Below are 27,917 nucleotides of genomic sequence, written 5' to 3'. Positions count from 1 at the left end.
CTCTAAGCCGAGTTAGTGTGAGGTAACTCACAGTATTTTAGCCTCCGGCTCACACATTTTTGTCTTAGCTCAGGGAGGATGGCTCCGGAGTAAACAAATTCATGCAGTAGCCAAATCGCTCGCTCACAACTTCAATGCTGGTAGCTCACCAAGTAGGTTTTTTGCTCACAAGACTCCATGGCTTAGAGGGAACATTGGTCACAAGTGTTTTTTTCCTCTGAAATCTGTTGCCGGCCATGGCTACATATGTTCACAAATCTTCCGGCACTTAACCTTTCTCTCTGTGTAGGTGCGCTACCATACCCCTTTGCAGCCACTGATATAGCTTAGTGTGTATTTATTTCCACTTGGAGTGGCCATTTTCATGGGCCCACACACATCACCATGTTGAAGGCGTTTGGTTTATCTCGTGCTTTGCCCATTGAAGTAGCCTGACTAGCCCAGCTTAGTGTGAGCTTGTCAGAGCTGGGAAAATAAGCAGGGTTGGCAGCGGTTAATACTTGGATGGGAGACCACCGAGGAAGATTGGGGCTGCTATGCAGAGGAAGGCAATTGCAGACCATCCCTGCTCGTTCCTTGCCTGGAATGCAAGAATGCAATTCTTCTGGCCTGTTGAAGGGAGGTCAGGCCCCTTTTGCCTTCACACAGCATATACATTTTTTTCTGCATTAACACGCCCAGTCGTTAGCATGCCTTTCGCTCAGTTCCTTTTCTCAAGCTGAGAAATTGCCTCTGGATCTGTGGAACAAACGAACATATCTCCCGTGTACACACTGTGTGTGACAACATTTGCTCTTTTCCTTTTGTAATACAACAATTGATATGCAAGTAATTGTGCAAAGTCCCTCTTGCAATCATATCGCTTCCATTACAGATTGTACATTTATCATTCTTCATGGCTGAACTCTGCCACTGATAGGGCTCTACTGCAGGCTAGGATACATAAAGGACATCTTGAGCAAGCATTTCTCTCATGCCACCTGCTGGCCTTTTCAGTACACATTTCCTGGACACAACTGTTCCTGTAATTTTGCCATCAGCAAGAAGAAGTTCCTCCTTTTTCAAAGAAGCTTTTATTGCTGACCTTATGGGTTGTGGCCCCTGAATCTGTGCACCGCTGGTTTTTTTGACTGGTTCTCGTGTCAATTTGGAGCATGTGTTTTTCTGATATCTTTCCATCTTAAATGGCAGGGAATTTCCCTTTCTGTCTCTTTGCCTTGGACCGTTGGGCTTCACTTCTTTATGTAACCTGGATTTCCGCACAGATAACAAATAATTTTCTTTTTCTCATCTGCTGTGGTCACTAAAGGCAGAATGGGTTCATTCCCCTTTATTGCTGGCTGTCCAAGATTCTGCTGCATCTGGTTGGGTCGGAACACTTTTTAAAGGTTTAAATCTGCCTTTGCCTCTGTAGGATTGATTATTGTTCCATAAGAGTCCGGGAGGCGAACACAAATGAATGCTATGATATTACAGTCATTTATCTCCTTCCCATCTGCCCTCAGTTTAAACATGTATCTATGCAATTTCTCAGATTTCCCAGCTCCTTTAGCTGCAAGCTGTATTGCTTTTACTGCAAACAGATCTGGCTTTTAAGGTTGGTTTTCCTACGGAGAGCTTTTAATTGATCCCACATACCCAAGGCAAGTCTCTTGTTCGGAGATTTCAATCAGTTCTCTTTCTCCAGTTGCCTACATAATTACTACCTTCCCACTGTCCTTCTTTTTGTCCTACATAGCTTGAATTTTGGAACCTTCTGATGATCTCTCTTGGCGTGTTAACTTCTCACAAATCACGTTAATGTTGTTTTCAACCGTAATCTCCACGTCTGATTGGTCTCTCCATTTAGTCTCCATCCCAAGTTTGGGATCTGCAGCTCACGCAGTTGCCATCTTTCCTTTATTATGCCCCACTCACAGCCACCCGGCACTTAGAACATCTGCTGCCAGGGCCACTAACCTCTTGGCAGAGGGAATATTCAAGGTCAGTGACACAAACTGAGTAAGGAAATAGAGTAGCTTGTTAAGGAACTGCCATTATGTTAAGTATGGAACTCGATGCCGTCTCGTAATCAAACAGTGAATCAGCTTTATTGAAGTAACAGGAAGAGAACAGACATACAACAGTGGAGCAATAGCTCCCTTTTAAACTATCCTGGGCTGATGTAGGCACGCCCTAGAATAGTTAAGGACCAATGGCATTACAAAGTTAACACCCAATCAGATTTGTTCCCTCCTGAACACTTCTCTGCCTTCTGATTGGTTGCATTCATACAATAGCCAATAGGATTTTTTCACCTTACAATCCTTGTCCTGGTCTTAAGCTTCACATGAGATGTTATACAGATAAGACATAACACATTAGTTGACAGAGAGAGCTGTAACATCCTATCTGCAGGACAAGAGGGAAGAAATCTCAAGAAAGAAACAGGAAAACAGCCTGAGAATAGCATTCTGGGAGTGACACCGGAAGGAAGGAAGGAAGTGAAGACCCACATCCCTGTCTGATTAGCTTTCCCTGTGGCGCCCTCTGCTGGAGCTTGTACATCAAACATTGTATATTCCAACACTTTTTCCCCCTGGGAAATTTGGGGGAAATGGAAACGTAAGAAACGCATGTAGCAGTTAGCATTTAAATAATATTGTTTGGTATATTTGTGGGAGGGGAAGTCCACACTCTGTTGATTTCACTGGGATTGTCTGTTGTTATTGTTTGAATGAAAGTGAAGCTCAAATGGCTGCATCTGAAGGTATCTAAATATTTTTTAACCCTCTAGTTTGTGGTTCTGTTTTTTAAAATTTCTGATTGGTCTCTACAACCCAAATCCCATTCCATTGTTTATTGAATATCCCATCCTGTCGATTTGATTGACTCACTCTTTGCAGTTATCCTTGAGTCCCACTGAGAAAGGTAGACCAGGGGTGTCAAACATGTGGCCTGGGGGCCGGATCAGGACCCCAGAGGGCTTCTATCAGGCCCGCAGTGGAACTGGCTGTTTTCTGCTGCTGCTTCCAGTTCTGCTGCTGCTGCGTCATCATAGGTTTGCAGCTTACAGATACACACCTGAACAGCATACTCAAGATTGCAACAGCACAGACATTTTGATGCAATAATTCAGAACAAGAGGTGTCAGTTATCAGACACTGTTAAATAAACAAAGTATTGCATGAGTGCTGATGTTTTAAGCATGTTTTTATTTTAAGTTAAAAAAAACCTTTGTGTTTGTGTCCTTTATAAAGTTTATATCTCCGCTACCTGGCATTACATTTTATGACGTACATGGCCCGGCCCAACAAAATCTCATTTATCAGATCTGGCCCTCATAACAAATGAGTTCGACACCCCTCAGGTAGACTATAAACAATGTCAATAAATAAATAATGTGAAAAAAATAAAACTTGAAAATAGAATTGGTTATTGCTGTAGAAAATGCAACAGACAACTGCAAAGGTTGCGGACCTTGAGATAATCAATAGGGCCTGGCTATCTGGGGAAAGCACCATTGTTCCCTTGTGTCTAAAGAGTCCCATCCAAAAGGGTCCAGCCAGACCGGCTCTCTAGATGGCACCATGCAAGGAGAGGATCCCCAGCGCTTCCACCTCTGGCACATGGAGAGGGAAAAGTGCAGCCTTCCTTGGTAGACTTCTTAGACCCGTTCTTTCACGTTCAGGCAGAGTCCCCGCCTTGCCCTCCACTGCTGTGCCTGGTACTGGTGGGAAAAGAATGTGGAATGTGTTCATGGGACTGCTGTGGCAAGAGCCCTTAGCTGAACAAGACTGCTGGCCAGAGATGGAATTTGTTCTCTGAGAAGGTCCCTTTGGGTGCAGCTTGGCCCACATGGGTGGGCGGGATTGTTTGCTGTGAATTCCAGAAGGGCAGCAGAGCAAATGTGCTGGAACTACCTTAAAGACTGACTTTCAGAAACAAAAGTTCATGACTGGAAGCTGCTACTAATGCCTGTCGTTGAAACATTCCTGGCACCTAAGGATTCTGATCTCTTCCATGCCTGCAAAATGCCTGGAAATATCCTGTTGCCTGTGAATTCTTTCAGCCCTTTTTATGCAGCACCTCTGAAGTGGGTCTCTAGTATGTCCATTTGACCAAGGATGAGAATGAGTAACCTGGCTAAGGTCTTGAACTGGGTAAGCCTTGAACCCGGATCCCCAGTGTAATGGCTCTTTAGCTCCTGGACCACAAAGTTATAATAAGCTTGGTTTCTACTTTGCATTCTGTTTTGCCTGTGGATCGGTTACGTGTACCGTCTATTAGGTGATGTCCGTAGGGGATCACCAGTATAATGGCTTTTTAGCCCCTGGGCCACAGAGGTATAATCAGCTTGGTTCCTGCTTTGCATTTTGTGTTGCCTGTGAATTGTTTATGTGTGCCATCTATTGGGTGATGTCTGTGGCGGATCACCAGTATACTGGTTCTTTAACCATTGGACCACATGGTTATAATAAGCTTGGTGCCTTCTTTGCATTTTGTTTGGCCTGTGAATTGTTTATGTGTGCCATCCATTGGGTGACATCTGTGGGGGATCACCAAATATACTGGTTCTTTAACCATTGGACCACATGGTTATAATAAGCTTGGTGCCTTCTTTGCATTTTGTTTGGCCTGTGAATTGTTTATGTGTGCCATCCATTGGGTGACATCTGTGGGGGATCACCAAATATACTGGTTCTTTAACCATTGGACCACATGGTTATAATCAGCTTAGTTCCTACTTTGCATTTTGTTTTGCCTGTGAATTGTTTGTGTGCCATCCATTGGGTGATGTCTGAGGGGGATCACCAGTATACTGGTTCTTTAACCATTGGACGACATGGTTCTAATAAGCTTGGTGCCTTCTTTGCATTTTGTGTTGCCTGTGGATTGGTTATGTGTGCCATCATCTATTAGGGGACCTCTGTTGGCTAGGAGGTGGTGTATCCTAGTGCTCAGGGAGACAGTGGATGTAAAGACTCCACTGTTTCAGCTGGTGGCTTTTCACATGCATTGATTTTGGTGGGTTAGACACCATGTTCCCCATAGTACATGGCTCTTGTGAGGTTGTATATGGGGGAGGAGGAGGACATGTGTCTGGAGCAACTGGCTACCTTGCCTTTGTGGCACATGGTTGAAGTGGGGATGAAAGCACGGTACATGGGGATGGGTGCAGCTGTGCTTCTGGTGCCTGTAATCAGTGTTCCCTCTAAGCTGAGTTGGTGTGAGCTAGGTCACAGTTTTTTAGCTTCCGGCTCACCCATTTTTGTCTTCACTCAGGAAGGGATGGCTCCAGAGCAAACTAATTTATGCAGTAGCCGAATCGCTCGCTCACAACTTGAATGCCAGAAGCTCACAAAGTAGGATTTCCCCCCACAAGACTCCACGGCTTAGAGGGAGCATTGCCTGTAAGGTGACAGCGGCTCTGGCCTGCATTCGCCATTCACCTTTCACCCTGCTGTTCATACAGCTGTCGTATCCTTTGCATGGGCTTGCCAGGGAGAGACTCAATGACTCCTGCCCTTGCAAAAGACTCCCCGCTGACGTTTTCCTCCCTCTGTGCTTTCTGTTCTTGTCTCATCGCCAGCGCTGCGGATGCCCCTTCCTCCCCTTCCGTTCCTACTCGTTGCTGATGAAGGGAACTTTGACTCGGGGAACCTCATACCCTGAAACTCCTGTCGGTCTCTAAGTCAAGCGACTGGACTTGGACCTTCAGCCCCGTCACTCTCTCCCCAAGGAGTAAAGGGGAATTGCAAGCCTGTCATCTTGCTGGCATCGTTGCCCCTCTCCAGTGTGGAAAAACCGACTGAAAGGATTGCTCTCTCTCTCTCTCCCCCTCGCCCTCTCCTCCACAAGCTTTCTGTGCAAGAGGCCACATTCCATTCATTCCACAGGCTTGACTTCAGGAGGAACTTGCTAAAATAAGCTGGAAGCACAGCTGCCAAGCTCTGCCTGCAGCCCAGGCTTGATCTGCTGCAGATTTTGCCCCGTAACATCTCCTTAGCCATGGTGGCTAAAGGGGAACCTCCACATTTGGAGGCAGTAAACCTCCAAACGCCAGCGCCAGAAGGCAACATCGGGGGAAGGCCTTGGCCTCCGTGCCCTGTTTGTCGGTCCTCCAGGACAACTTGTTTGGTTACTGTGTAAAACAGGATGCTGGACTAAATGGACCACTGCTCTGAGCCAGCAGGGCTCTTCTGCTATTCTCGTGTTCTTACAGGGCTGCTCCTGCGTTCAAACGATAGACATTGTAAGGACCAGCTGTGCCAGAGTGGCTGTAAAAGTTAAGAAAACTGGCTCAGAGAGCCAGTTTGGTGTAGTGGTTAAGTGTGCGGACTCTAATCTGGGAGAACCAAGTTTGATTCCCCCACTCCTACACATGCAGCTGCTGGATGACCTTGGGCAAGCCATAGTTCTGTCAGAGCTGTTCTCTCAGGAGCAGTTCTCGAAAGAGCTCTCTGAGCCCCACCTACCTCACAGGCAGTGTTCCCTCTAAGCTGAGTTAGTGTGAGCTAGCTCACCGTTTTTTAGCCTCCGGCTCACACATTTTTGTCTTAGCTCAGGGAGGAGGGCTCCAGAGCAAACTAACTGATGCAGTGGCCAAATTGCTCGCTCACAACTCCAATGCCAGTAACTCACAAAGTAGAAATTTTGCTCACAAGACTCTACAGCTAAGAGGGAACATTGCTCACAGGGTGTCTGTTGTGGGGAGGGGAAGGGAAAGGAGTTTGTAAGCTGCTCTGAGACTCCTTTGGGTAGTGAAGGGCCATGGGGTATAAATCCAATCTCTTCTCTTCTTCTTGTGTGCAACCTGACAGAGTTAGGTCTGCATGTCAGAGTGGAATCCCTCTTCTTTTCCCCCAGGTTCAGGAACTGTCCCTAGTTTCTTATGTGCATGTCCACACGCACACACAGATGTATCAAAACAGAATTTTCAGAGGAAAAAGTGCGAGAGGAGACGACGATCATTTTTGCTCTTGCGCTTTGTAGAACACGAAATGGAGCCAGTGCAAACTAACACAGAGGAGGAGAGGGGTGCAATTGTCTAGAGAGGAGCCGGTAGCAGGAGAACAAGATGGCACCTTTCAGACCTGCAGCTGGGACTTAATAATCAGCAGAGTAACTATCTGGAACAATAATGGAAAGAGCTTATAGTGCCTGAATGGGATTTTGGCTTTCTGGACACTCTAGGAACTCAGGTTTGGAAGCTGTTCAGGGCGCTTGCAAGCAAAACGAAACATTTCAGGTGTGGAGAAGCGCAAGTTCTTATTTAATATGCCAGCAATGGCCAGATGACCCAGGTTCTTTCAAGAAATTCCTCTCCTTATTACAGCCTTCAAGGTATATGCCTTCAGGAAACTCTTCTGCCTACTGCGCAGGGGCGTGACTTCAGAAATGATTCTATCCTGCGGGGAGACCTACCTAATGAGAGCCCTGCTTCTGGAAGGGATGGCTGTTTTGCTTCAGATGTTTCACACCCAGCTCATTGCCTACGGTAAAGGCAGTGGCAGCCAGGATGGATTTCCTCCATCTGATTTTTCTCTTCTTAGTTACTTGTCTCGAAGACAGTATAATGGTCAACGTATTCTGCTTGATTAAGATGATTTGGGAGGAAAACTGAGCGGGAGAGTTGTTTGCTGCAAGGGGATGGGACTGTGATTAAGGTAAAGGTTCCCTTGCTCGAAAGCCAGTCGAATCCGACTCTAGGGTTGCGGTGCTCATCTCCGTTTCCAAGCCGAAGAGCCAGCGCTGTCCGAGGACGTTTCCGTGGTCATGTGGCCGGCATGACTAAACGTCAAGGCGCACGGAACGCTGTTGCCTTCCCACCGAAGTGGTACCTATTTATCTACTTGCAATGTCTTGCTTTCGAACTGCTAGGTTGGCAGGAGCTGGAACTAGAGACGGGAGCTCACTCCATCATGCGGCAACTCGGGTCTCGAACTGCATTTATGTATATCCCGGCTCAAAGCGGCTTTACAACATCAAACCCTCCCTCCTCCATTTTCTCACAACAACAGCCCTGTGAGGCAGGCCAGGATGAGAGTTTGTGATGGGTCCAAGGTCACCCAAGGAGCTTCCATGGTAGAAGCGGGGATTCGAACCAGGATGGCATCACCGGGTCCTATTTTATGTGTTTATTTAACTATTTAGATTTCAGGTGGGGCAGCCGTGAAGCAGCAGAATAAAGTTTGAGTACAGGGGCACCTTGAAGACCGACACAGTTTTTATTCACAATCTAAGCTTCAGCACACTGATGAAGTGCGCTTGCACACAAAAGCTTAGACTGGGATATTGGGAGAGACAGTCCTTTAGATACGTGGGTACCAGGCCCTGAAAGGAGCTGCGGTGGCTCAAGTGGTTAAGACGCTGAACTGCAGGCTGTGGAAGGTCTGTAGTTCAGCAGTTCAAGACCTGAGTGTGCCGCAAGACGGAGTGAGCTCCCGTCTCTAGTTCCAGCTCCTCCCAACCTAGCAGTTCAAAAGCAAGAAATTGCAAGTAGATAAATAGGTATCACTTCGGTGGGAAGGTAACAGCGTTCCGTGCGCCTTGGCGTTTAGTCATGCCGGCCACATGACCACGGAAACGTCTTCGGACAGCGCTGGCTCTTTGGCTTTGAAACGGAGATGAGCACCGCAACCCTAGAGTCGGATTCGACTGTCTTTCGAGCAAGGGAAACCTTTACCTTTACCTTACCAGGCCCTGAAGGATCTTGTAGGTCAGGGGTGTCAAACATGTGGCCGTGGGGTCAGATCAGGCCCCCGGAGTGCTTCTATCAGGCCCGCAGTGGAACTGGCTGTCTTCTGCTTCTTCTTCCAGTTCTGCTGCTGCTGTGTCATCGTAGGTTTGCAGCTTACAGATACACACCTGAACAGCACACTCAGGATTGCAACAGCACAGACATTTTGATGCAGTGATTCAGAGCAAGAGGTGGCAGTTATCAGACACTGTTAAATAAAGAAAATATTGCAAGAGTGCTAATGTTTGAAGCATGTTTTTTATTTTAAGTAAAAAAAAACCTTTGTGTTTGTGTCCTTTATAAAGTTTATATCTCCAATACCTGGCATTACATTTTATGACGCACGTGGCCCTGCCCGACAAGGTCTCATTTATGCCAGATCTGGCCCTCATAACAAATGAGTTCGACACCCCTGTCGTAGGTGATAGTCAATGCCTTTAATTGAACCTGGGAGCTACTTGGTAACCAGTGGAGTGTCTGCCTGTGGCAGGTTGCTATCGGGCAGCCCATATGGAAGGGTTGGGCTTGGCCCGCAGCCTGCGGAGCCGAGCTATGAGACTAACTGGACTAGTGCTGGGCCAGGCTGCGGTCTTGTTGGGATTTGCTGTTCCCCTTCTGACCATTTGACCACTTCAGTCAGGCTCTGGTGTGGGACTTGTACAGTGGCGCCGATCTGTTTTGATAAAGAGATATAGAGCTGGGTGATGTCTGCATTACTGATGATACCTGCCGGGCAGGGCTCTTTTTGTAGCAGGAACTCCTTTGCATATTAGGCGACACACCCCTAACATAGCCAATCCTCCAAGAGCTTACAGAGCTCTTCTTACAGGGGCTACTGTAAGCTCTTGGAGGATTGGCTACGCTAGGGGTGTGTTGCCTAATATGCAAAGGAGTGCCTGCTACAAAAAGAGCCCTGCGTCGGACTCCGAAGCAGTGTTTCCTCTAAGCTGCGGGGTCTTGTGAGCAAAAATTCCACTTTGTGAGCCACTAGCATGAAAGTTGTGAGTGAGCCAATCTGGCAGTTTGCGCTGGAGCTGTCCATCCCGAGCTAAGACAAAAATGTGTGAGCCGGAGGCTAAAAAACAGTGAGCTGGCTCACACTAACTCAGCTTAGAGGGAACACTGTTCCAAAGTAGTAGAAAAGAGCAAGACTCCAGTAGCACCTTGGAGACTAACAAAATCTGTGGCAGTGTGTGAGCTTTCATGGGCCACTGCTCATTTCTTCAGATGCCTGAAGAAGAAATCTGAAGAAGTGAGCCGTGAGCAGGGGTCATTTCCTGCAGGAGCGCACAGGAGCGGAGCTCCAGCAGTAAAGAGCCCAGGGGGCGGTCACATGCAACAAGCCCCACCCCCTGCTCCCAGCAGCCCTCAGTCAGAGCAAGAAGCAGCCAGGTAAGTTACAGAGCTCCCCCCACCCCCCCGGTCCAAAACAGTCCAGTGGCACCTTTAAGACCCAAGTTTTATTCAGGTGCAAGCTCCCCCTCCTCTGTGAGGATAGATCTGCACGTTCCCCCCTCCCCCAATAGCTAGCAATCCAAAACAGCCCAGTGGAGCCTGAGCGGTGGGTGTTGCCTTCTGACACACTTCCTGTGATGTCAGGGGGTGTGGCATATGCAAATAAGTTGAGCTAATGAGTTATGCTAATGAGCTCCTGCACCTCTTTTTTTACAAAATGACCCCTGGCCGTGAGTCACAAAAGCTCCTACCCCACCACAAATTTTGTTAGTTTTTAAGATGCTCCTGGATGCTTGCTCCTTTTTGTTGCTACAGACAGATTAACACAGCTGCCCATCTTGATCTGCCTAACTCCAGAGCCACTAATGATTTCTCCTAAGGGCTTTACATATTGGTTAAGTAACACAGTGGATAAGAGTGAGCCTTTCGGAGCCCCACAGAACAAAAGAGAGAGAGAGAGAGAGAGAGAGAGAGACCAACTTAATTAGTTCCCTGCCAAAAGTGCCTATAGCAATCAGAGACTTAAAGGCTGACTGTGGAGATGTAATGTGTGTCACCCAACCTCAGAGTTCCTTGTTTTTCTGGCTAGTTTCTAGGCATGCAGTGGTATCTTTTCCTTCGGCAGCACATGCCCTCACTCTGTACGCTCTTTGGGTCTTCCAAAGCCATCTAGGTGGAGTCAAGTCAAGAATATCGTGGATTCTTGGTTAATCTTGGCAGGGTTTCTTGCAAACACAGAAGCAGAAGATGTTCCGTGGCACAAGCGTGAAGCTGCTCCTGCTGCAGCCCACCCCCCCAGCAGTGGGCCACCTACAGAAACGGCTGCTCTCTCCGGTGTTGTCCTCACGCCCTCTGGGCACAAGGCCGTGGTACAAGCTGCTCTCCTCTTTGCCAGGAAAAGGCCTGTATCAGAAAGTGAACAAACAAGCTATTAACCATCTCGTGGGACTGGGCTGCAGTTCCCCAACAGGCAGGCAACGTGTTCAGAGGCTGGGCTGAGAATGGGGACTTTGTGCCAACCTGGGAGGGAGACACAAGGGACTGCTTATCTGCTCTCTCTGTTCATTGTCTGCATCCCAAGATGGTTGTTGTTGTTTTTTTAAATTAATTAGCATGCTTCAATGAATGGCTGTGAGCAACATCACCCTGAAATACCCGTTTTGCACGGCTTTGCGTGACCGAGCACAAACCAGAAACTGGTGTGAGGCAGGCCAGAGAGAAGCTGCCTGGTCATGCTTTTCTGTTCTGGAGTGGCAATAAACTATCCCTTCCGGGTCCAGTGTTCCCTCTAAGCTGAGTTAGTGTGAGCTAGCTCACAGTTTTTTAGCCTCCAGCTCACAGGTTTTTGCTCTCGCTCAGGAAGGATGGCCTCAAAGCAAACTAATTTATGCAGCAGCCAAATGGCTCGCTCACAACTTTAATGCCAGGAGCTCACAAAGTAGGATTTCTGCTCACAAGACTCCACAGCTTAGAGGGAGCATTGCCTGGGTCATCCATCCCACCCCCTCAATGCTAGATAGCCCCAGGTGTCTAGTCAGAGATGTGAAGTCCTGGGGAAAATTCAGGGGCCAAAAATGTCCTCCTCCCCTGAGTTTTTTCCCCCTGAGACCTTTTCTTCGGTTTTTCCAGTGGAAAAATGGGAAATCTGGGGGAGCTCTTAAAAAAACCACTATTGAACTCCCCCCCCTTTTTGAGTTAGTAAACTGTTTTTAAGACAAGATATTATTTAAAATGTGTAGCGCAGAGATTTTTATGTAAGTCCATCTACACACCATTAGATAATGATAACTCCTGTGTATACTGTACATAAATATAAAACACACTTTCAGAGATATGTTTGTTGTTTAAGTGTGACTTTGTTCCTCATCAATTATGTTATAATACAGGGGTGTCGAACTCATTTTTATGAGGGCCAGATCTGACATAAATGAGACCTTGTCAGGCTGGGCCAGGTGTGTCATAAAATGTAGTGCCAGGTAGTGGAGATACAAACTTTATAAAGGACACAAACACAGTTAAAGAGGAGCGTCAGACAATGATGGAAGGAAGAGAGGCTTTGCTCTGTATCTCCCGTGCAATTGAGAGAGCCTGACAAAGGAAGCTGTGACTCAAGAGGAAGCAAGGGAGAGGGAGAAGAAAGCAGACGACAGCCAGTAGCTCGCAGGCCTCATACAAGCCCTGTGGGGGCCAGATCCGGCCCACGGGCCACATGTTTGAAACCCGTTTTATAATGTGTACAAAGGTTATACAATTGATGAGTTCACTGTCTTCAGTGTTATGAAACAGGGATCCACGACCTTTTTGAGCCTGCAGGCACATTTGAAATTCTGACGCAACACAGTGGGCGCAGCAACAAAATGGATGCCACAAAATGGCTGCCGCAGGAGGTGGAGCCAGCCACAAAACGATTGCCACAGCTTAACTTTGGTAACACAGTGTAGATCCTTGTGCTGTTAATAGAAGTTGAACCCAGTATCTATCCATCTTTGCTATGTGTTCATCATTTCACAAACTGTGCAGAACAGAATTGTTCAGGATGGCAGTCTTGTCGAAGGACGCAGCTGTGGTGTAATGGTTCAGCTCAGGAGGTGGCTTTTATTAGGGATAAATTCTTTCCTATGCTTATTGCCTTGCTGGCGTAAACATGACTGTGGAAAACAATTACTGTCCTGCTTTTTTCTCACACCCCCCCCCCCCCCGTTCTAGCTGAACTGCATTATTTTGTCTTACTAGGAACTTTGCCGTCGGATTCCAGTGTTTTCATATCCTGTAATCTGCCCACTGATTGCTTGATGAGGTCATATTTTGTAGCAGGAACTCCTTTGCATATTAGGCGACACACCCCTAACGTAGCCAATCCTCCAAGAGCTTACAGTAGCCCCTGTAAGAAGAGCTCTGTAAGCTCTTGGAGGATTGGCTACGTTGGGGAGGGGATGTCGCCTAATATGCAGAGGAGTTCCTGCTACAAAAAGAGCCCTTTACTGATTTAAAATATATCCTGCTTTGTAATCCACCTTGAGTCCAGGTGAGAAAGGAAGACTATAAATGAAAATAATAATAATAATAAACCTGAACCGGAGGCCAGGGAGGGAGCATGTGTAGCTATCCTGAGCCAGTTTGGTGCAGTGGTTAAGTGCGCGGACTCTAATCTGGGAGAACCGGGTTTGATTCCCCACTCCTCCACTTGCAGCTGCTGGATGACCTTGGGGCAAGCCATAGTTCTGGCACATAGTTCTGGCAAGCATAGTTCTTGAAAAAGAGCAGTTTCTGTCAGAGCTCTCTCAGCCCCGGCTCCCTCACAGGGTGTCTGTTGTGGGGAGGGGAAGGAGTTTGTAAGCCGCTCTGAGACACCGAGTAAAGGGCAGGGTATAAATCCAATCTCCTCCTCTTCTTCTTCTTCTCTTCCTTTCCTCTTTCTCAGATCGGCAGTGCAAAGTATTAGTGGCAATGAGTGTTTGTTTCTTGTACTGAAATCTAGGGATAGACTGGACTTTCTTCTTGTTCACTACTCACTGAGTTCTCCATTGGTCGCCCTGTCTGAGCTGGCATTCAAACCACAGGTTTAACATGGAGGCAAAGGGACTCATAATAATTAACACGTGCAATTCACTGCTGCACAGACAGCTTCAAGAGGGGATTGGATAAATACATGGAGCAGAGGAACACTATGTCTGGGGCAGTGATGCTCTTTATCTCGGTGCTTGGGGAGCAACAGCGGAAAGGCTTCTGGAGTCCTGGCCCTGCTGGTGGACCTCTGATAGCATCTGGATTTTGGCCGCCGTGTGACACAGAGTGTTGGATGGATGGACCATTGGCCTGATCCAACATGGCTTCTCTTATGTTCATATAGTGTAAAGGTAAAGGTTCCCTTGCTCGAAAGCCAGTCGAATCCAACTCTAGAGTTGCGGTGCTCATCTCCGTTTCAAAGCCGAAGAGCTAGCGCTGTCCGAAGACATTTCCGTAGTCATGTGGCCGGCATGACTAAACATCAAGGCGCACAGAATGCTGTTACCTTCCCACCGAAGTGGTACCTATTTATCTACTTGCAATTTCTTGCTTTCAAACTGCTACGGTAGGTTGGCAGGAGCTGGAACTAGAGACGGGAGCTCACTCAGTCATGCGGCACTCGGGTCTCGAACTGCTGAACTACCGGCCTTCCACAGCCTGCAGTTCAGCGTCTTAACCACTTGAGCCACCGCAGCTCCATTCATATAGTGACAGCGCCCCAAACCTATCTACCCTTGGCTAAGAGAAGCTACTGGCATAAGATCTGAGCATGTGTGTTTCGAAGGCTGCACCCAGGCATCCAATGTAACCATGTTTAAACAAACATGAGTGAATATGGCTTGGGCTGGGTCCACACACCTGCCCCTCCCCCCCCCCCCCGCCCCCCACCTAGCATGATGAAGAAATGGTGGTTTTAATAGTAATTTCTACTCTGTGATGTAAAAATCCAAGCTCTCAGTGTAACGGGTTCCTTCCATTATTTGGAAATCTAAACCTGGCTTAAGGATCCCTGCTTGCTGGGGGGGAGGAAGACACATGCCTGCATTTATACCTGTTGGGTAACCTCAGTATAAACCACCGTGCTTTGTGCTTCGTTATACTCTAGGCAAGAAGGAAGGGGAGAAGAGAGACAAAGCTTGTTTTAAGTAACGTTACGTCGGATCTCTGACTACAGCTCGGATCTGCTGCTTCGCTTTCTCTCCCCCCCCCCCTTTCCAACCTGCAAGGAGTTTAGAACAGATCTGCCCTTATACAGTCATTTCCTATTCGTGGAAGCTTTTCCCTGGGATTGTGTTGGGGGAGTAGTCAGAGGAAATCCTGTTTCCTCCACTGAGAAATGCAGGCGCTCACTCGATAGCGAATGCCTCTGGGCACCTCTCCTGACTTGTGGGTGAAGGATTGGGGTGGAGGGACACGTCGTCAGGGAGGTGGAAAGGATTGCCAACAGCACATCTGTCTTTTAACAGACCTCTTTAAAACAACACCGATAGCAACTCATTCTGCAAATACTAAATACATTGCGCTGCATTGCCAGTCCATCAGTCAGAGAATGGAAGTTTTGAACAAACAGGTTCTGCCTCTGGGGATGTCTGGTGATGAGAGCCAGTTTGATGTAGTGGTTAAGTACGCCGACTCTAATCTGGGAGAACCAGGTTTGATTCCCCACTCCTCCACTTGCAGCTACTGGATGACCTTGGGCAAGCCGTAGTTCTGTCATGGCTGTCCTTGAAAAAGAGCAGTTTCTGTCAGAGCTCTCTCAGCCCCACCTATCTCACAGGGTGTCTGTTGTGGGGAGGGGAGGGGAAAGGAGTTTGTAAGCCGCTCTGAGACTCCCTTGGGTAGCGAAGGGCGGGGTATACATCCAATCTCCTCCTCCTCCTCCTCCTCTTCTTCTTGTCTTTTTTGCAAAATGCTAAATGTTGTGGCCGAGAGAAGGTGGTGAGGCTGGACCCCCATCTTCTTGCAGACTTGGGCCCTGTGCATTTCTCAGCTCCTCTCAGCAGCCTTGATTGACTGGAGAGAAGGTTGCCAACCTCCAGGTGGGGGCTGGGGGTGTCCCAAAATTACAGCTTATCTCCAGACTACAGGGATTGCTTATTTATTTATTATGCATTTAAAACATCTGTTCTGCTTCTCCTGGACAAAATGGCTGCTTTGGAAGGGAGATTGTACGGCATTATACCCTACCGAGGTCCCTCCCCTCCCTCAAACCCCACCCTCCCCAGGCTCCACCCCCAATATCTCCAAGTATTTCCAAACCTGGAGCTGGCAACCCTGAGTGGAGATCATTGGCTGAGTCCGTTTTTGTGCAGGAGTCAGTGAAAGGTGTACCTCCCCTATATGCAAGTAGGTAATTCCCAGATGGCCGGGGGGTGGTGGTGGTGGTGGTGTGTGCCTCTGCCCTGTTGGCTGAGGAGTGGCATGCTAATTGTGGGGAGGTTCCTCCCTTCCCTGATAGCGCCCTTTGGGGTTTTTTTAACTGGTGGATGGAGTCTGTTTTTGTGTGTGTTTCTCTCTCTAAGTCTTAGCGCTGGGAGAATATGTTTCCACCGAGGAATGATTCCAGCAACCACAGACTCGGGACACTTCGCTTTTCCTGTGAAAACATTTTTTCTCCTTAAAAGGAAAATGATGGCCTGGCTGCTGGGAGGGACTGTTAGGAGGAAGAATGTGTCCCGACTGAGCTGACTCAGATGCTGCAAACCCCCCCCCCCCTTGCGTAGGTTCTTCATACCAGATTTTGGAGGCTGCTCGGCTACCCTAAGCAAGAGCTTTGAGATGAGGCTGGTGTTGGGAGTCTGTGTCGTTCTCAGATGGAGGAATAGACTGTGGGGTCTCAGCACAGAACCTGATCAAAGAGACAGTCTTTAAACAGAGAGACTTCTGCACCTTTTGCAGGAATCCCGGGTTCCACCTCTGCCTTCTTTGGTGTTCCGGTGGTGCAGCACTAGATGCCAAAAACAAGAACATAAGAAGTGCCCGGCTGGATGAAGGGAAATGGATGTTAGACTCTTGGAGAAATCAGTTCCCAACAACATTCACTTCTAGGAAGGATAAGTTTATCGAGACATTGATAGGATCCAGCCTGTACATTGGCTGTGTTAGAACTAAAGGTAAAGGTGCAAAATCAATAGTTATACAGGGTTCAAGCAGGGCCCTAAAAAGGTTTAGAACCAATCACCCTCAGGTATTTCACCTGCCAAAATCAGCAGCCCTTCACCCCCATTCCTGTGGGTTGGGCATTCTCCCCAACATGTAAGACAAAAGCCAGACTGCAAAAGATGAGACTCAGACATTAAGTTCCTCAGAGAAGTGATAAGGGGCAATCTACATCAAAAGCTTGCAAACTAAAGCATTTTGGTTTCACACTCTCTGCCTCCCCCCTTGCAGTTACCATGGCGAATGACTCATAAAATGCATGGCAAATTTGACAATGGAAAATTATAGCCTGTCTGGATCAGGCCAGTGATCCATCTTGTCCAGCATCCTGTCTCACACAGTGGCCATCCAGTTCCTCTGGAGGGCCAACAACAGGGCGTAGAGGCCAAGGCTTTCCCCGGATGTTGCCTCCTGGCTCTGGGATTCAGAGGTTTAGTGCCTCTGAACGTGGAGATTCTCTTTAGTCACCATGACTAGTAGCCACTGATAGACCTCTCCTCCATGAATCCATCGAATCCCGTTTTAAAACTGTTTATTCCCGTGGCCAACACAACATCCTCTGGCAACGAATTCCACGTTTTAATCACTCTCTGTAAAGAAGCTTTCCTTTTGTCCGTCCTGAATCTGCTGCCCATCAGCTTCATTGGATGTCCTCGAGTTCTAGTATTTTGAGAGAGGGATAAAAAGAAAAAAAATCTTCAGATGCTTTGGGGTTTTCCCCCATACATGACTTTAAGAACACCTTCTAGTTTCCAGCATATCCTTACTGAATGCTGCTAAACATTAAAAAGCGGAAGAGAACTAATTCAGAGGACTCATTTTGTAGGAGAATTCTGAACTGGGCAGACTCTCTTACCTGGTTTTTGTTGCTGATGAACTTTCTATAGGGCAGGGGTGGCCAGACCGTGGCTCAGGAGCCACATGTGGCTCTTTCATACATATTGTGTGGCTCCCGGCAGGGCAGCTGGGTAAGCGAAGGGCAGGCATACTTTTCCTCCCTCCCTCCTGTCTATTTGCTTTCTTTGTTTTTCTCTCTCTCTCTTTCTTTCCACCTTTCATTCTTTCTTTCCACCTCTCTCTCTTTCTCTCTTTCTTAGACAAATAAATATCATTGGGCAAATAAATATCATGATCAATATCTGTTTTTATTCCTTTTGTTTTTATTTTTGGCAGTCTTGTTTAATGTTGATTTAAAGAGCAAATGTGCATATTTTAAAATAAAAACGTGCTTGTAATACTTGTTCATGTTTTGCGGCTCTCAAACATCTGACATTGATTCTATGTGGCTCTTACGTTGAGCAAGTTCGGCCACCCCTGGCACCTTCCTGGGCTCAAGCGGTGTGTTTGTGTTCCATTGTTGCTTTTGTTGTTGCCTGTGGATTCTGTCTTGCCTTGCTCTGCCCCGCCTCAGTGTACCGGCCAGTCCCCCAGCTTTCAATTTTAAGTGCACAGGGCAAGAGATTCTATCGATATAGAGAACTGTTCACATTTGTTCCCAAAGAGATGGGGAGCTTTTCTAGCTGCCGTACTTCCAGGCAGTGGCATTTACAAACGTCTGCAATTTTCCCACTTGTAAGGCAAATTAGGAGCTGCGGTGGCTCAAGTGGTTAAGACACTGAACTGCAGGCTGTGGAAGGTCGGTAGTTCAGCAGTTCGAGACCCAAGTGTGCCGCATGACGGAGTGAGCTCCCATCTCTAGTTCCAGCTCCTGCCAACCTAGCAGTTCGAAAGCAAGAAATGGCAAGTAGATAAATAGGTACCACTTCGGTGGGAAGGTAACAGCGTTCCGTGCACTTTGGTGTTTAGTCATGCCAGCCACATGACCACGGAAACGTCTTCGGACAGCGCTGGCTCTTCGGCTTTGAAACGGAGATGAGCACCACAACTCTAGAGTCGGATTCGACTGGCTTTCGAGCAAGGGAACCTTTACCTTTAGGCAAATTAGCAAAACCGAACTTGCACATAGATGACTATCTGCTTGGCGTCTTCTGAGAGCTTCAGCACAAAGTGTGATGACTTTCAGGACACTAACTGTGATTTAGGATGCACCAATAAAAACTAAAGGGAATAGGAAAAGGAGAAGCCCCAACTTGAGATGGATTGAGTCAATAAAGGCAGCCACAGACTTCAGTCTGCAAGACCTGAGTAACGCTGTTAATGATAGGATGTTTTGGAGGTCATGAATTCACAGTGCCGCCAGAAGTTGGAAGTGAAGGAACTTTGACGGCATGTAACACACAACAAGATGCATCCTGTTCTGGATTTCGCGGGGCAATGGTGGGAGAAGAGCCAATTGGTGGGCTTTTATTGCCGGAACCATGGAATGGGTCCTCTCCAAAAGAAGGAAAAATAAATAGAATTCAGAAAATTACTGAAAAACTCATTAGTATCCAAGAATATCAGTTTAGTCCCAGCAATAACAGATGCTTCCAGGGAAGATGAATGTTCTGTGGCTTTGCCTGGTCTGGTTTTGACCAGCTTGACAGGCCTTGGCCTTGGCTCAAGGCGTCTCTGTGAATGCAGGGAGTTTCCAGCCAGTTTGTGTCCTGGTATGAGAATCTCTGAGCTGGCTGCTAATCTGCTGCTCATCAGCAGTCCCACTGCTTTTGTTTGAGGCTGATGGTGGAACTTGGAAGACCTGCATGAGGTCTCTGGCAAGGGGTATGGTAGCCGGATGGCTCTTGCTGGCTCCCTGCAGCACAGGGCATGCACAAGAGAGGTAACCAGTGAGAAACTGATGGAAGTGCCTTGGGTTTGCGGTTGCCTGTGCTGCGTGGTTCCCCTCCCACTCTAGAAGGAGGAGGAGGAGGAGATTGGATTTTTACTCCGCCTTTCACTACCCAAGGGAGTCTCAGAGCGGCTTACAAACTCCTTTCCTTTCCCTTCCCTTCCCCACAACAGACACCCTGTGAGGTAGGTGGGGCTGAGAGAGCTCTGACAGAAACTGCTCTTTTTCAAGGACAGCTCTTGTCAGAACTATGGCTTGCCCAAGGTCATCCAGCAGGTGCAAGTGGAGGAGCGGGGGAATCAAACCTGGTTCTCCCAGATCAGAGTCTGCTCACTTAACCACTACACCAAATTGGCTCTATTGCTCACCTTGCAGGAAGGGCCCTTTTCCAGATGTGGTTGAACCCCTGTCCCCAAAAATGTGGTTGGGTATTTCAGGATCAGCCTTGACCCTTTGGGAGCCTGGAGTGTAGGACCTGATCCTGCCTTGGAGGAACACTCTCGCCTTTCTTTCCGAGCGATGCCTTCCCTCACACCAGTGGTAGATGCCCCACTGGAACTCCTACCACTGGTGCCCCATCATGGTAGTGCTAAGCTTTCCTGCTTTATATTCCAGAGCTGGCACGTCATTGGCCAATGACATGAAGGCAGGTCGTGTGTGTGGGCTTGGTGGTGAGGCAGCCAGGATCGGATCCCTGTACAATAATACCTGAGGAATCTGTAAGAATTCCAAATTAGGTGTGCTCTACAGCGAGCCGCAGCCAATCAGAACCTTCCTGAGGCATACATGCATATCAGAGGCTTGTAGTGTAGCACACATCACTTTAGGAGGCACTCAATGGAAATAGGATTGCAGTGGGACATGCGTTCGAGTCTCAGCCAACTTATGGCAACCAGTGTTCCCTCTAAGCTGAGTTAGTGTGAGATAGCTCACAGTTTCTTAGCTTCTGGCTCACACATTTTTGTCTTAGCTCAGGAAAGATGGCTCCAGAGCAAACTAATTTATGCAGTAGCCAAATTGCTCGCTCACAATTTTAATGCCAGTAGCTCACAAAGTAGAATTTTGGCTCATAAGATTCTATAGCTTAGAGCAATGGTGGCGAACCTATGGCACGGGTGCCAGAGGTGGCACTCAGAGCCCTCTCTGTGGGCACGCGTGCCATTGCCCCAGCCAGGCCCAGACCATCATTAAAGTGTCGAATTCTCTGCCAAATAATTGTAAGTAAATGAAAGCATTTGGGATTGCTTTCCTTACTTTGTTTGGATCATCTTAAGTTAATGTATGAGGCCCCGGTCACACGGCAAAGTTGCCATGGGAGAGGCACGGGAGTCCCGCGGATATTCTGGGCGCAATTGCACCTCAACATCTGGGAAGTGCAGTGCTCCCGTGGTGAACCCGTGGCTCCCTGCCGAAGGTGCAGGCCAAGGGCGGGCGTCTGACCGTGTTTCCGGTGGACTTCCGTGGCATCCGGCGCTCGCCCATGTCCCATCGCAAATAAGGGTTTTTTTTTCCAAGTCTCCACAGAATGCGCACAAGCACCCAACGGAGCATGCACACAAACAGGAAGCGGCGTTTGCCACAGGAGCCGCGTGGTGCGAGTGTCGGTTTGAACACGCCGTGCTGCGCCTTTGCCGTGCTGCGGACTAGCCATCTAATCTGCACCTGACGCCTACCCACGGGACCTCCAAAGGACTTCTGATCGGGCTGCCGCGCGTTAGTTTCCTCCGCGGGGGAAATAGGCCCCCCCCCCCCCCCCCCCCCGCATTTTCCGGCCCGTATGACCGGGGCCTGAGTTGTTTTTTCTAAACTAAAACCTCAGTATTCAGGTTAAATTGCCGTGTTGGCACTTGGCGATAAATAAGTGGGTCTTGGGTCGCAGTTTGGGCACTCGGTCTCTAAAAAGTTCGCCATCACTGGCTTAGAGGGAACATTGATGGCAACCCTATAAGCTTTTGAAGGCAAGAGACATTCAGAGATGAATCGCCATTGTCTGCCTCTGCATAGGGGTCCTGGACTTCTTTGGTGGTCTCCCATCCCAATACTAGCCAGGGCCAACCCCGTCTAGCTCCTGAGACCTGATGAGATTGGGCCAGTCTTGGTCATCCGGGTCAGGGTGGACATAAGATAATATTACAGTTGAAACAGGCCTCAGGATTGCTGTGAGGACTCCTTTTGGGGAAAGTGGGAGACGAATGGCCTGGTGGTATCTCTTCACGCAGCTGCTGCGATTAACCTTCAGACTATTCTCATCGGCCTCCGGGCCTGAAAATGCCACCCCCGCTAGGCCGGGCTTTGTTAAGGAAGTGGGGTACGTAAGAAGCGACCTATCTCAAGACTGTCTGCTCTCTGCCAGTGAAAGTTCTTTCCCAACGTCTGCTACTGAAATAATTGACCTGGAGGTGGTGGGGATGGAACCTGGGACTTTCTGTATGCCAAGCTCATCCACGTGAGAGCCAGTTTAGTTAAGAGCAGTGGACTCTAATTTCATTCATTCATTCATTCATTTATTTATTTATTTATTCCTTTGATTTATATATCGCTCACCCCCTAAGGGCTCTGAGCGGTTTACATTATACAATTCATACAATTCCTACCTAAGGGCCACACACATACAATGGAGGGAAGTGACTAACCTAACAGGCACCCTATAGCGAAGTCTTGTTGTTATAGTCTCTCTGCGGGAGGTCTTTTTCCAATCCGGCGACGGCGTCTTCCTGGCGCAGGTCTTCCTTCGGTCGCCGCGATTCCTTGGGCTTGGGCCGAAATCTGGAGACCCAGGTTTGATTCCCCACTCCTTCACATGCAGCCAGCTGGGTGACCTTGGATCAGTCATGGCTCTCTCAGAGCTGTTCTCTCAAGAGCAGTCGAGACTTCCTCACAGGGTGTCTGTTGCAGGGCGAGGAAAGGAAAGGAGATTGTAAGCCGCTCTGAGACTCCGCGTGAAGGGCGGGGTGTAAATCCAACTCTTCTTCTTCACTGAGCTGTGGGTCCTCCTCTCCTGTTCCCTGCAGTTAATCGCATGCGCAGCAAGGTTGAAGGCCCCCCTCCTCCAAACCTGAACTTGGCTATGAATTCCATGAGTGACGGCAGGCCAATCGCCTTCTCCAATCCGCCCCAATATGTCATAAGAAGATAATGGCACACCTTACAGGTTGTTGCAAATATTTGAAAGATGGTTTTTAGTTAGATGCATTTATTTTGAGGGACGGAAGGTGTCATGGCATAGCCCGACCTCATCGGATCTCGGAAGCTAAGCAGGGTCAGTTCTTGGAAGGGAGAACCCCCCCCCCCAGGAAGACTCTGCAGAGGAAGGCAAGGGCCAACCACCTCTGCTTCTCACTTGCCTAGAAAGCCCCTTGCTGGGGTCGCCACAAGTCAGCTGCGACTTGACGGCACTTTGCACACACACACACATTTATTTTGAAGATTTATATGCCGATTCTGATTCTCCCAGGCAGCAACTTGAGGCTGCTCACAACAGTATGTTTAAAAACAAATACCTTTAAATAACAAGCAGCAATAACAACCAGTCAACATTGCCATTAAAAACAACAACAATGAAACCCAGAACTGATATAGCAGCCCCTATTCATTACATAAGAACATAAGAGATGCCAATGTTGGACCAGTCCAACACTCTGTATCACACAGTGGCCAGAAATACCAGGTGCCATCAGGAGGTCCACCAGTGGGGCCAGGACAGTAGAAGCCCTCCCACTGTTGACCCCCCCAAGCACCAAGAAGACAGAGCATCACTTGCCCCAGAGCCCCTATCTATACCTTGTGGCTAATAGCCACTGATGGACCTCTGCTCCATATGCTTATCTAATTCACTTTTGAAGCCGTTCACAGGGTCACCATCAGTCAGAAGCGGCTAGACCAGGGGTGTCAAACATGCAGCCCGGGGACCGAATCAGGCCCCCGGAGGGCTTCCATTAGGCCCACAGTGGAACTGGCCATCTCCTGTTTCCAGTTCTGCTGCTGCTGCTGCTGCTGCATCATAGCGTGCTTCGCCAGACTCTCTTAATCACTCAGCCATTTCATGTTCTAACCTGGGTCCTAGACTCAGAACTCTGAGCGTGAGATTTCTGTGGCGAATGTCAAGAAACCAAAAGTAGGTTTGCAGTTTACAGAGCTAATGTTTTAAGCATGTTTTTAAGGGGGAAAAAAACTTTGTATTTGTGTCCTTTATAAAGTTTATATCTCCGCCACCTGGCATTGCGTTTTATGACACACGTGGCCCGGCCCGACAAGGTCTCATTTATGTCAGATCCGGCCTTCATAACAAATGAGTTCGACACCCCTAGGCTAGACGGCACAGAACACACCTTAAAACTGCTGACCACAGCCTGTCACAGTCGAGTCCTTTGCTGCCTCTCTGTTGCTTTGGGGTGGAGTCGGTGGCCAGCTATCCGAGGAGAGCGGCTTGGCTCAGCTCCGGCCTGGGCTCTTCCATGCACGATGCCTGGGGGCCGCCTCCCTTCTGTGGTTTTTATGAGCCTTGGGCCGTGCCCAGCTCGTCCAGCCGCTCAGATTCCTTTGCTTTCCCCCTCGCTGGCTGCGAGGAGAGAGGCATCTGCGGCAGCAGGCAGGCTGTGGGCAGAGCACTGTCCCCCCCCCTTGTGATCCTGGTGTGTCGCCCTCCGCCTCTCCCCCTCCCTTCCCCCTCTCCGCTGTCAAACGCTGCCACGTTCCCCAGAGTCCGAGCTGGGATGGAGGGAGCCATTCCCGAGGACCCAGAAAAGGCCCTGGGAGGACAGAGGGGCAAGCTGACAGTGGCCAGGAACTAGTTCCCTGCTCTCGGAAGAGGTGTCCGGCAACTCGGCAAGGCCCGGCGAGGGGGCAGCGATGAAGTTCAGGGCTGTGGTAAGGGTTGCTCCTTCGCTTTCCGAGCTCGGCGTGGGCGGAGGGGGTGCGAAAGGAACTCCGAGGCTTCCCGATGCAAAACGTTTGCAGCCTGTGCTGGAAAAATGGGAAGTTGGGTGGAGGGGAAGGGAAGGGAGCCGGAGGCTGAGCGGCACAGGAGGGGCAGGACTGCAGTTAGGTGCTGCTGCGTGCCTCGCCGGGCATTTTGCTCAGAGGGAGCAGAGAATCTGCTGGGGACAGGGGTTGCCTTTGCGAGACGCCTCCTTCCTCTCCTGGGGCAGATTCACGTTTCGAGGCTGGAGCAGCCCGTTGGAGAGCCCTGCAGTTGCCGGTGCCACCCTCCCTCCCTCCCTGCAGGGCTGCAGTTAGGAGAGCAGCAAAGTGGGCTGGGGCCGGGCCTAGGCCGGAAATCCGCCTTGTGAGCCACGGTGGTGAAACTAAGGTGGTTTGTTCACGGTGCCAGTTCCAGAAGACAGCAGCGAGGGGGCTGGGGACGGAGCGGAAGGCGTGGGCCGCCGGCGCAGGGAGAGCGTTGTGTAGCTAGGTAGCCCACAGGCTGGCAAAGCGGCGTCTCAGCTGGTTGCTGTGAGCTGGTGCGGGGCCAGAGCTGGAAGGGGGCTCCCTCGTACCTCTTGGGGTTTCAGAAGCGGGCATTGTTCAGGCACAGGTGGCCGCAGTGCCCCCAGCTGTATGGTGGGCACAGCCTCGATGCAGGCTGAGCTCTACAACCTGGGTAGGGTTGCCAGGTGTCCCCTAGCCACCAACGGGGGATGGGGGGGTAGGGTTACCAGATCCAGGCTGGGAAACCCCTGGAGATTTGGGGGTGGAGCCTGAGGAGGACAGGCACCTCAGTGGGTTACAATGCCACGGAGTCCACCCCCCCCCCCCGTCCAAAGCATCCGTTCTCTCCAGGGGAACTGATCTCTGTAGTCTGGAGAGGAGCTGTAATTCCCGGGGGATCCCTGGCGTCCCTAACTGTGAGTGACCGTGTGATGTCAAGGTCCCCGGGCAGGCAAAAGAACCCCGTGGGAGCTGCTCCAACAGCCTTCGCCTATTTATTTGTTTCTTTGTGCTGGCAGCTATGTAGGGAGGCCTGGGATTGGCCTGAGAGCCCATCATCATAGTTTGAATGTTTCTCTCTCTTGTGCATAAATATATTTTCAGGAGGGTAGTCATGTTGGCCTGCAGTTGCAAGAGCGGTCTTTGAGCCCAGGAGCACCAATAATAATAATAATAATAATAATAATAATAATAATTTCAATTTATTGATCGCTTTCCCCACTCATGCTCAGAGCGATTTACAGTTACTCAGAGAGACAATGGACTAACAATATATTCGTGGGGGATAGGGAAGACAACATAGGCCCCGGTCACACGGAAGGTTTTGGGCCGGGAGAGGGACGGATGGGGGGGTGCAGCAAACGGGCGCGATCTCACCGCAACATCTGGGAAGCGGCACGCACCCGTCCCCGATCCAGCCCTTCCGGCTGAAAACCCGCTGCAAAAAAGAACCACCCCTAGAGGTGGACTTACCAGAAAGGCTGCGGCCAGCGCAGCCGTGGGATCACCGGCGCGTCCTTCTGCCGGTGCATCCGAGGCTCCTGGCCGAACTGCGCATGCTCACACATGCGCAGTTCGGCAGCCTCCCTCTCTGTTCCGTGGCTTCCCCCGGCATCTGATCCTGCCGGGGAGGAAATGCGCGGCTGCTCAGGGGATCTATGTGATCCCGCCGTCGCGTGTTTCTTTTGGTGTGGCTTTTAAACAGCCGCAATTTCCCCGTTCTTTTCCCCCCTGTGTGGCAGGGTCCATACAATATTTAATCACACACATATTGTAGCTAGTCGGAGGATCCATTTGCAGGCTGTATCAGTCATGTCCCGACGGCATGTATTCTGTCCGCTGGCTGATGACGTCAGGGCTCTCGATGTCGCACTGCCACACTGCCAGAAGAACAAGATGTCCAGGGTATAGGTTTTGAGAGTCAAAACTCTATGGCATCTGACCAAGGGAGCTTCGACTCTCAAGAGCGTCTGCCCTGAGAATCCAGTTGGTCTCTAAGGCACTACTGGAATTGAAACCAGCTCTTCTGTCCATAGGTGTCGTTTTGGTTTTTGACCCCGCCCGCCCAGGGCGGGGCGGCTTTGACAATGAACTGGTTCCGCCTCAGTCCAGAGGTCCTTGTTGCGGTTCTTTTTTGCAGGGCCAAAATCCTTATGAAATTCTCCAGCCATCGGATTTGTGCTTTTGGGGGTTGCAGGGCCCACGGAAGGGAGGTCAGAGGGAGAATGCGATGGCATTCACGGGGAGCTTTCTCCAGAGTAAGGGCGCAGTGCCGAGATGGGGCCGTGTGGACAGAAACACATGTACGAGGCTGAAGAGTCCTTTGCTGGTAATGCTCAGTAACCCGCTGAGAACCAGTTTGGTGTAGTGGTTAAGTGCGCGGACTCTAATCTGGGAGAACCGGGTTTGATTCCCCCACTCCTCCACTCGCACCTGGCTGGATGACCTTGGGCAAGTCTTAGTTCTGATAAGAGCTGTTCTTGAAAAAAGAGCAGTTTCTGCCAGAGCGCTCTCAGCCCCACCTACCTCACAGGGTGTCTGTTGTGGGGAGGGGAAGGGAAAGGAGTTTGTAAGCCGCTCTGAGACACCTTTGGGTAGTGAAGGGCGGGATATAAATCCAATCTCTTCTTCTTCTTATGTGAGAGAGCAGTGAGCTGGCCATGCGGTGTAGGGAGGGTGGAGTTTAGGGCAGTGCTGCCTCCCTCAAGAGAGCCGTCTCTCTCCTGGTTTCTCTGCTTTCACACGGTTGTTTTTCCTGTGGTTTGTTGACTTCTTGGCTGCTTTCACACACTGTGGGATGGTGCACTCTCAGTCCACTGCAGCCGTCACACAGGAAAATCCAGTCGCAAGGGACGGCTGTAGTGAGGGGAGAGTGTGTTATTCAACATGTGTGAAAGCCGCCTTCTCAGGGCCCTTTTATTGCTCTGTGGTTTTCCCGGCTCTCGCTTTGGGTCCGTTTTTTAAAAATCAGGTGAGCCTTCTGCCTTTACATATGAAACTTCCTTATACCCTTGGTCCATCAAGATCTGTATCGTCTATTGAGACTGGCAGCGGCTCTCCGGGGTCTCGGGCGGAGGTCTTTTACATCATGCTCCCTCTAAGCTATGGAGTCCTGTGAGCAAACATTCTACTTTGTGAGCTACTGGCATTAGAGCCGTGAGCGAGCGATTTGGCTACTGTGTAAATTAGTTTGCTCTGGAGCCCTCCTTCCTGAGCTAAGGCAAAAATGTGTGAGCTGGAGGCTAAAAAAAACTGTGAGCTAGCTCACACTAACTCAGCTTAGAGGGAACACTGCGCTACCACCTGTTCCTTTTAATTGGAGATACCAGGAATTGAACCTGGGGCCTTCCGCATGCCGAGCAGATGCTCTTCCACTGAGCCACAGCCCTCCCCTTCCTTCCTTCCTTCCTTCCTTCCTTC

The 27,917-nt window shown here is 49.4% G+C and overlaps 1 protein-coding gene across 1 annotated transcript in view; it reads left to right on the top strand.

The window, feature by feature from the left end:
• Window positions 1–4,080: 4,080 nt before the first annotated feature.
• Window positions 4,081–27,917, top strand: part of MYO1C (myosin IC) — a 71,644-nt gene continuing 47,807 nt past the window's right edge. Inside the window, exon 1 of the mRNA XM_015421904.1 lies at window positions 4,081–4,142. Coding sequence (XP_015277390.1) covers window positions 4,107–4,142 — 36 coding nt within the window. The 5' untranslated portion in view covers window positions 4,081–4,106. The remainder of the gene's footprint in view (window positions 4,143–27,917) is intronic.

This window comes from Gekko japonicus, unplaced genomic scaffold (assembly GCF_001447785.1).
Source record: "Gekko japonicus isolate JY-2015 unplaced genomic scaffold, Gekko_japonicus_V1.1 scaffold21, whole genome shotgun sequence".
In the NCBI taxonomy this organism is placed as follows: Eukaryota; Metazoa; Chordata; class Lepidosauria; order Squamata; family Gekkonidae; genus Gekko; species Gekko japonicus.
Note: the sequence above shows the minus strand (reverse complement) of the source record. Positions and strands in the feature narration are given on the sequence as shown.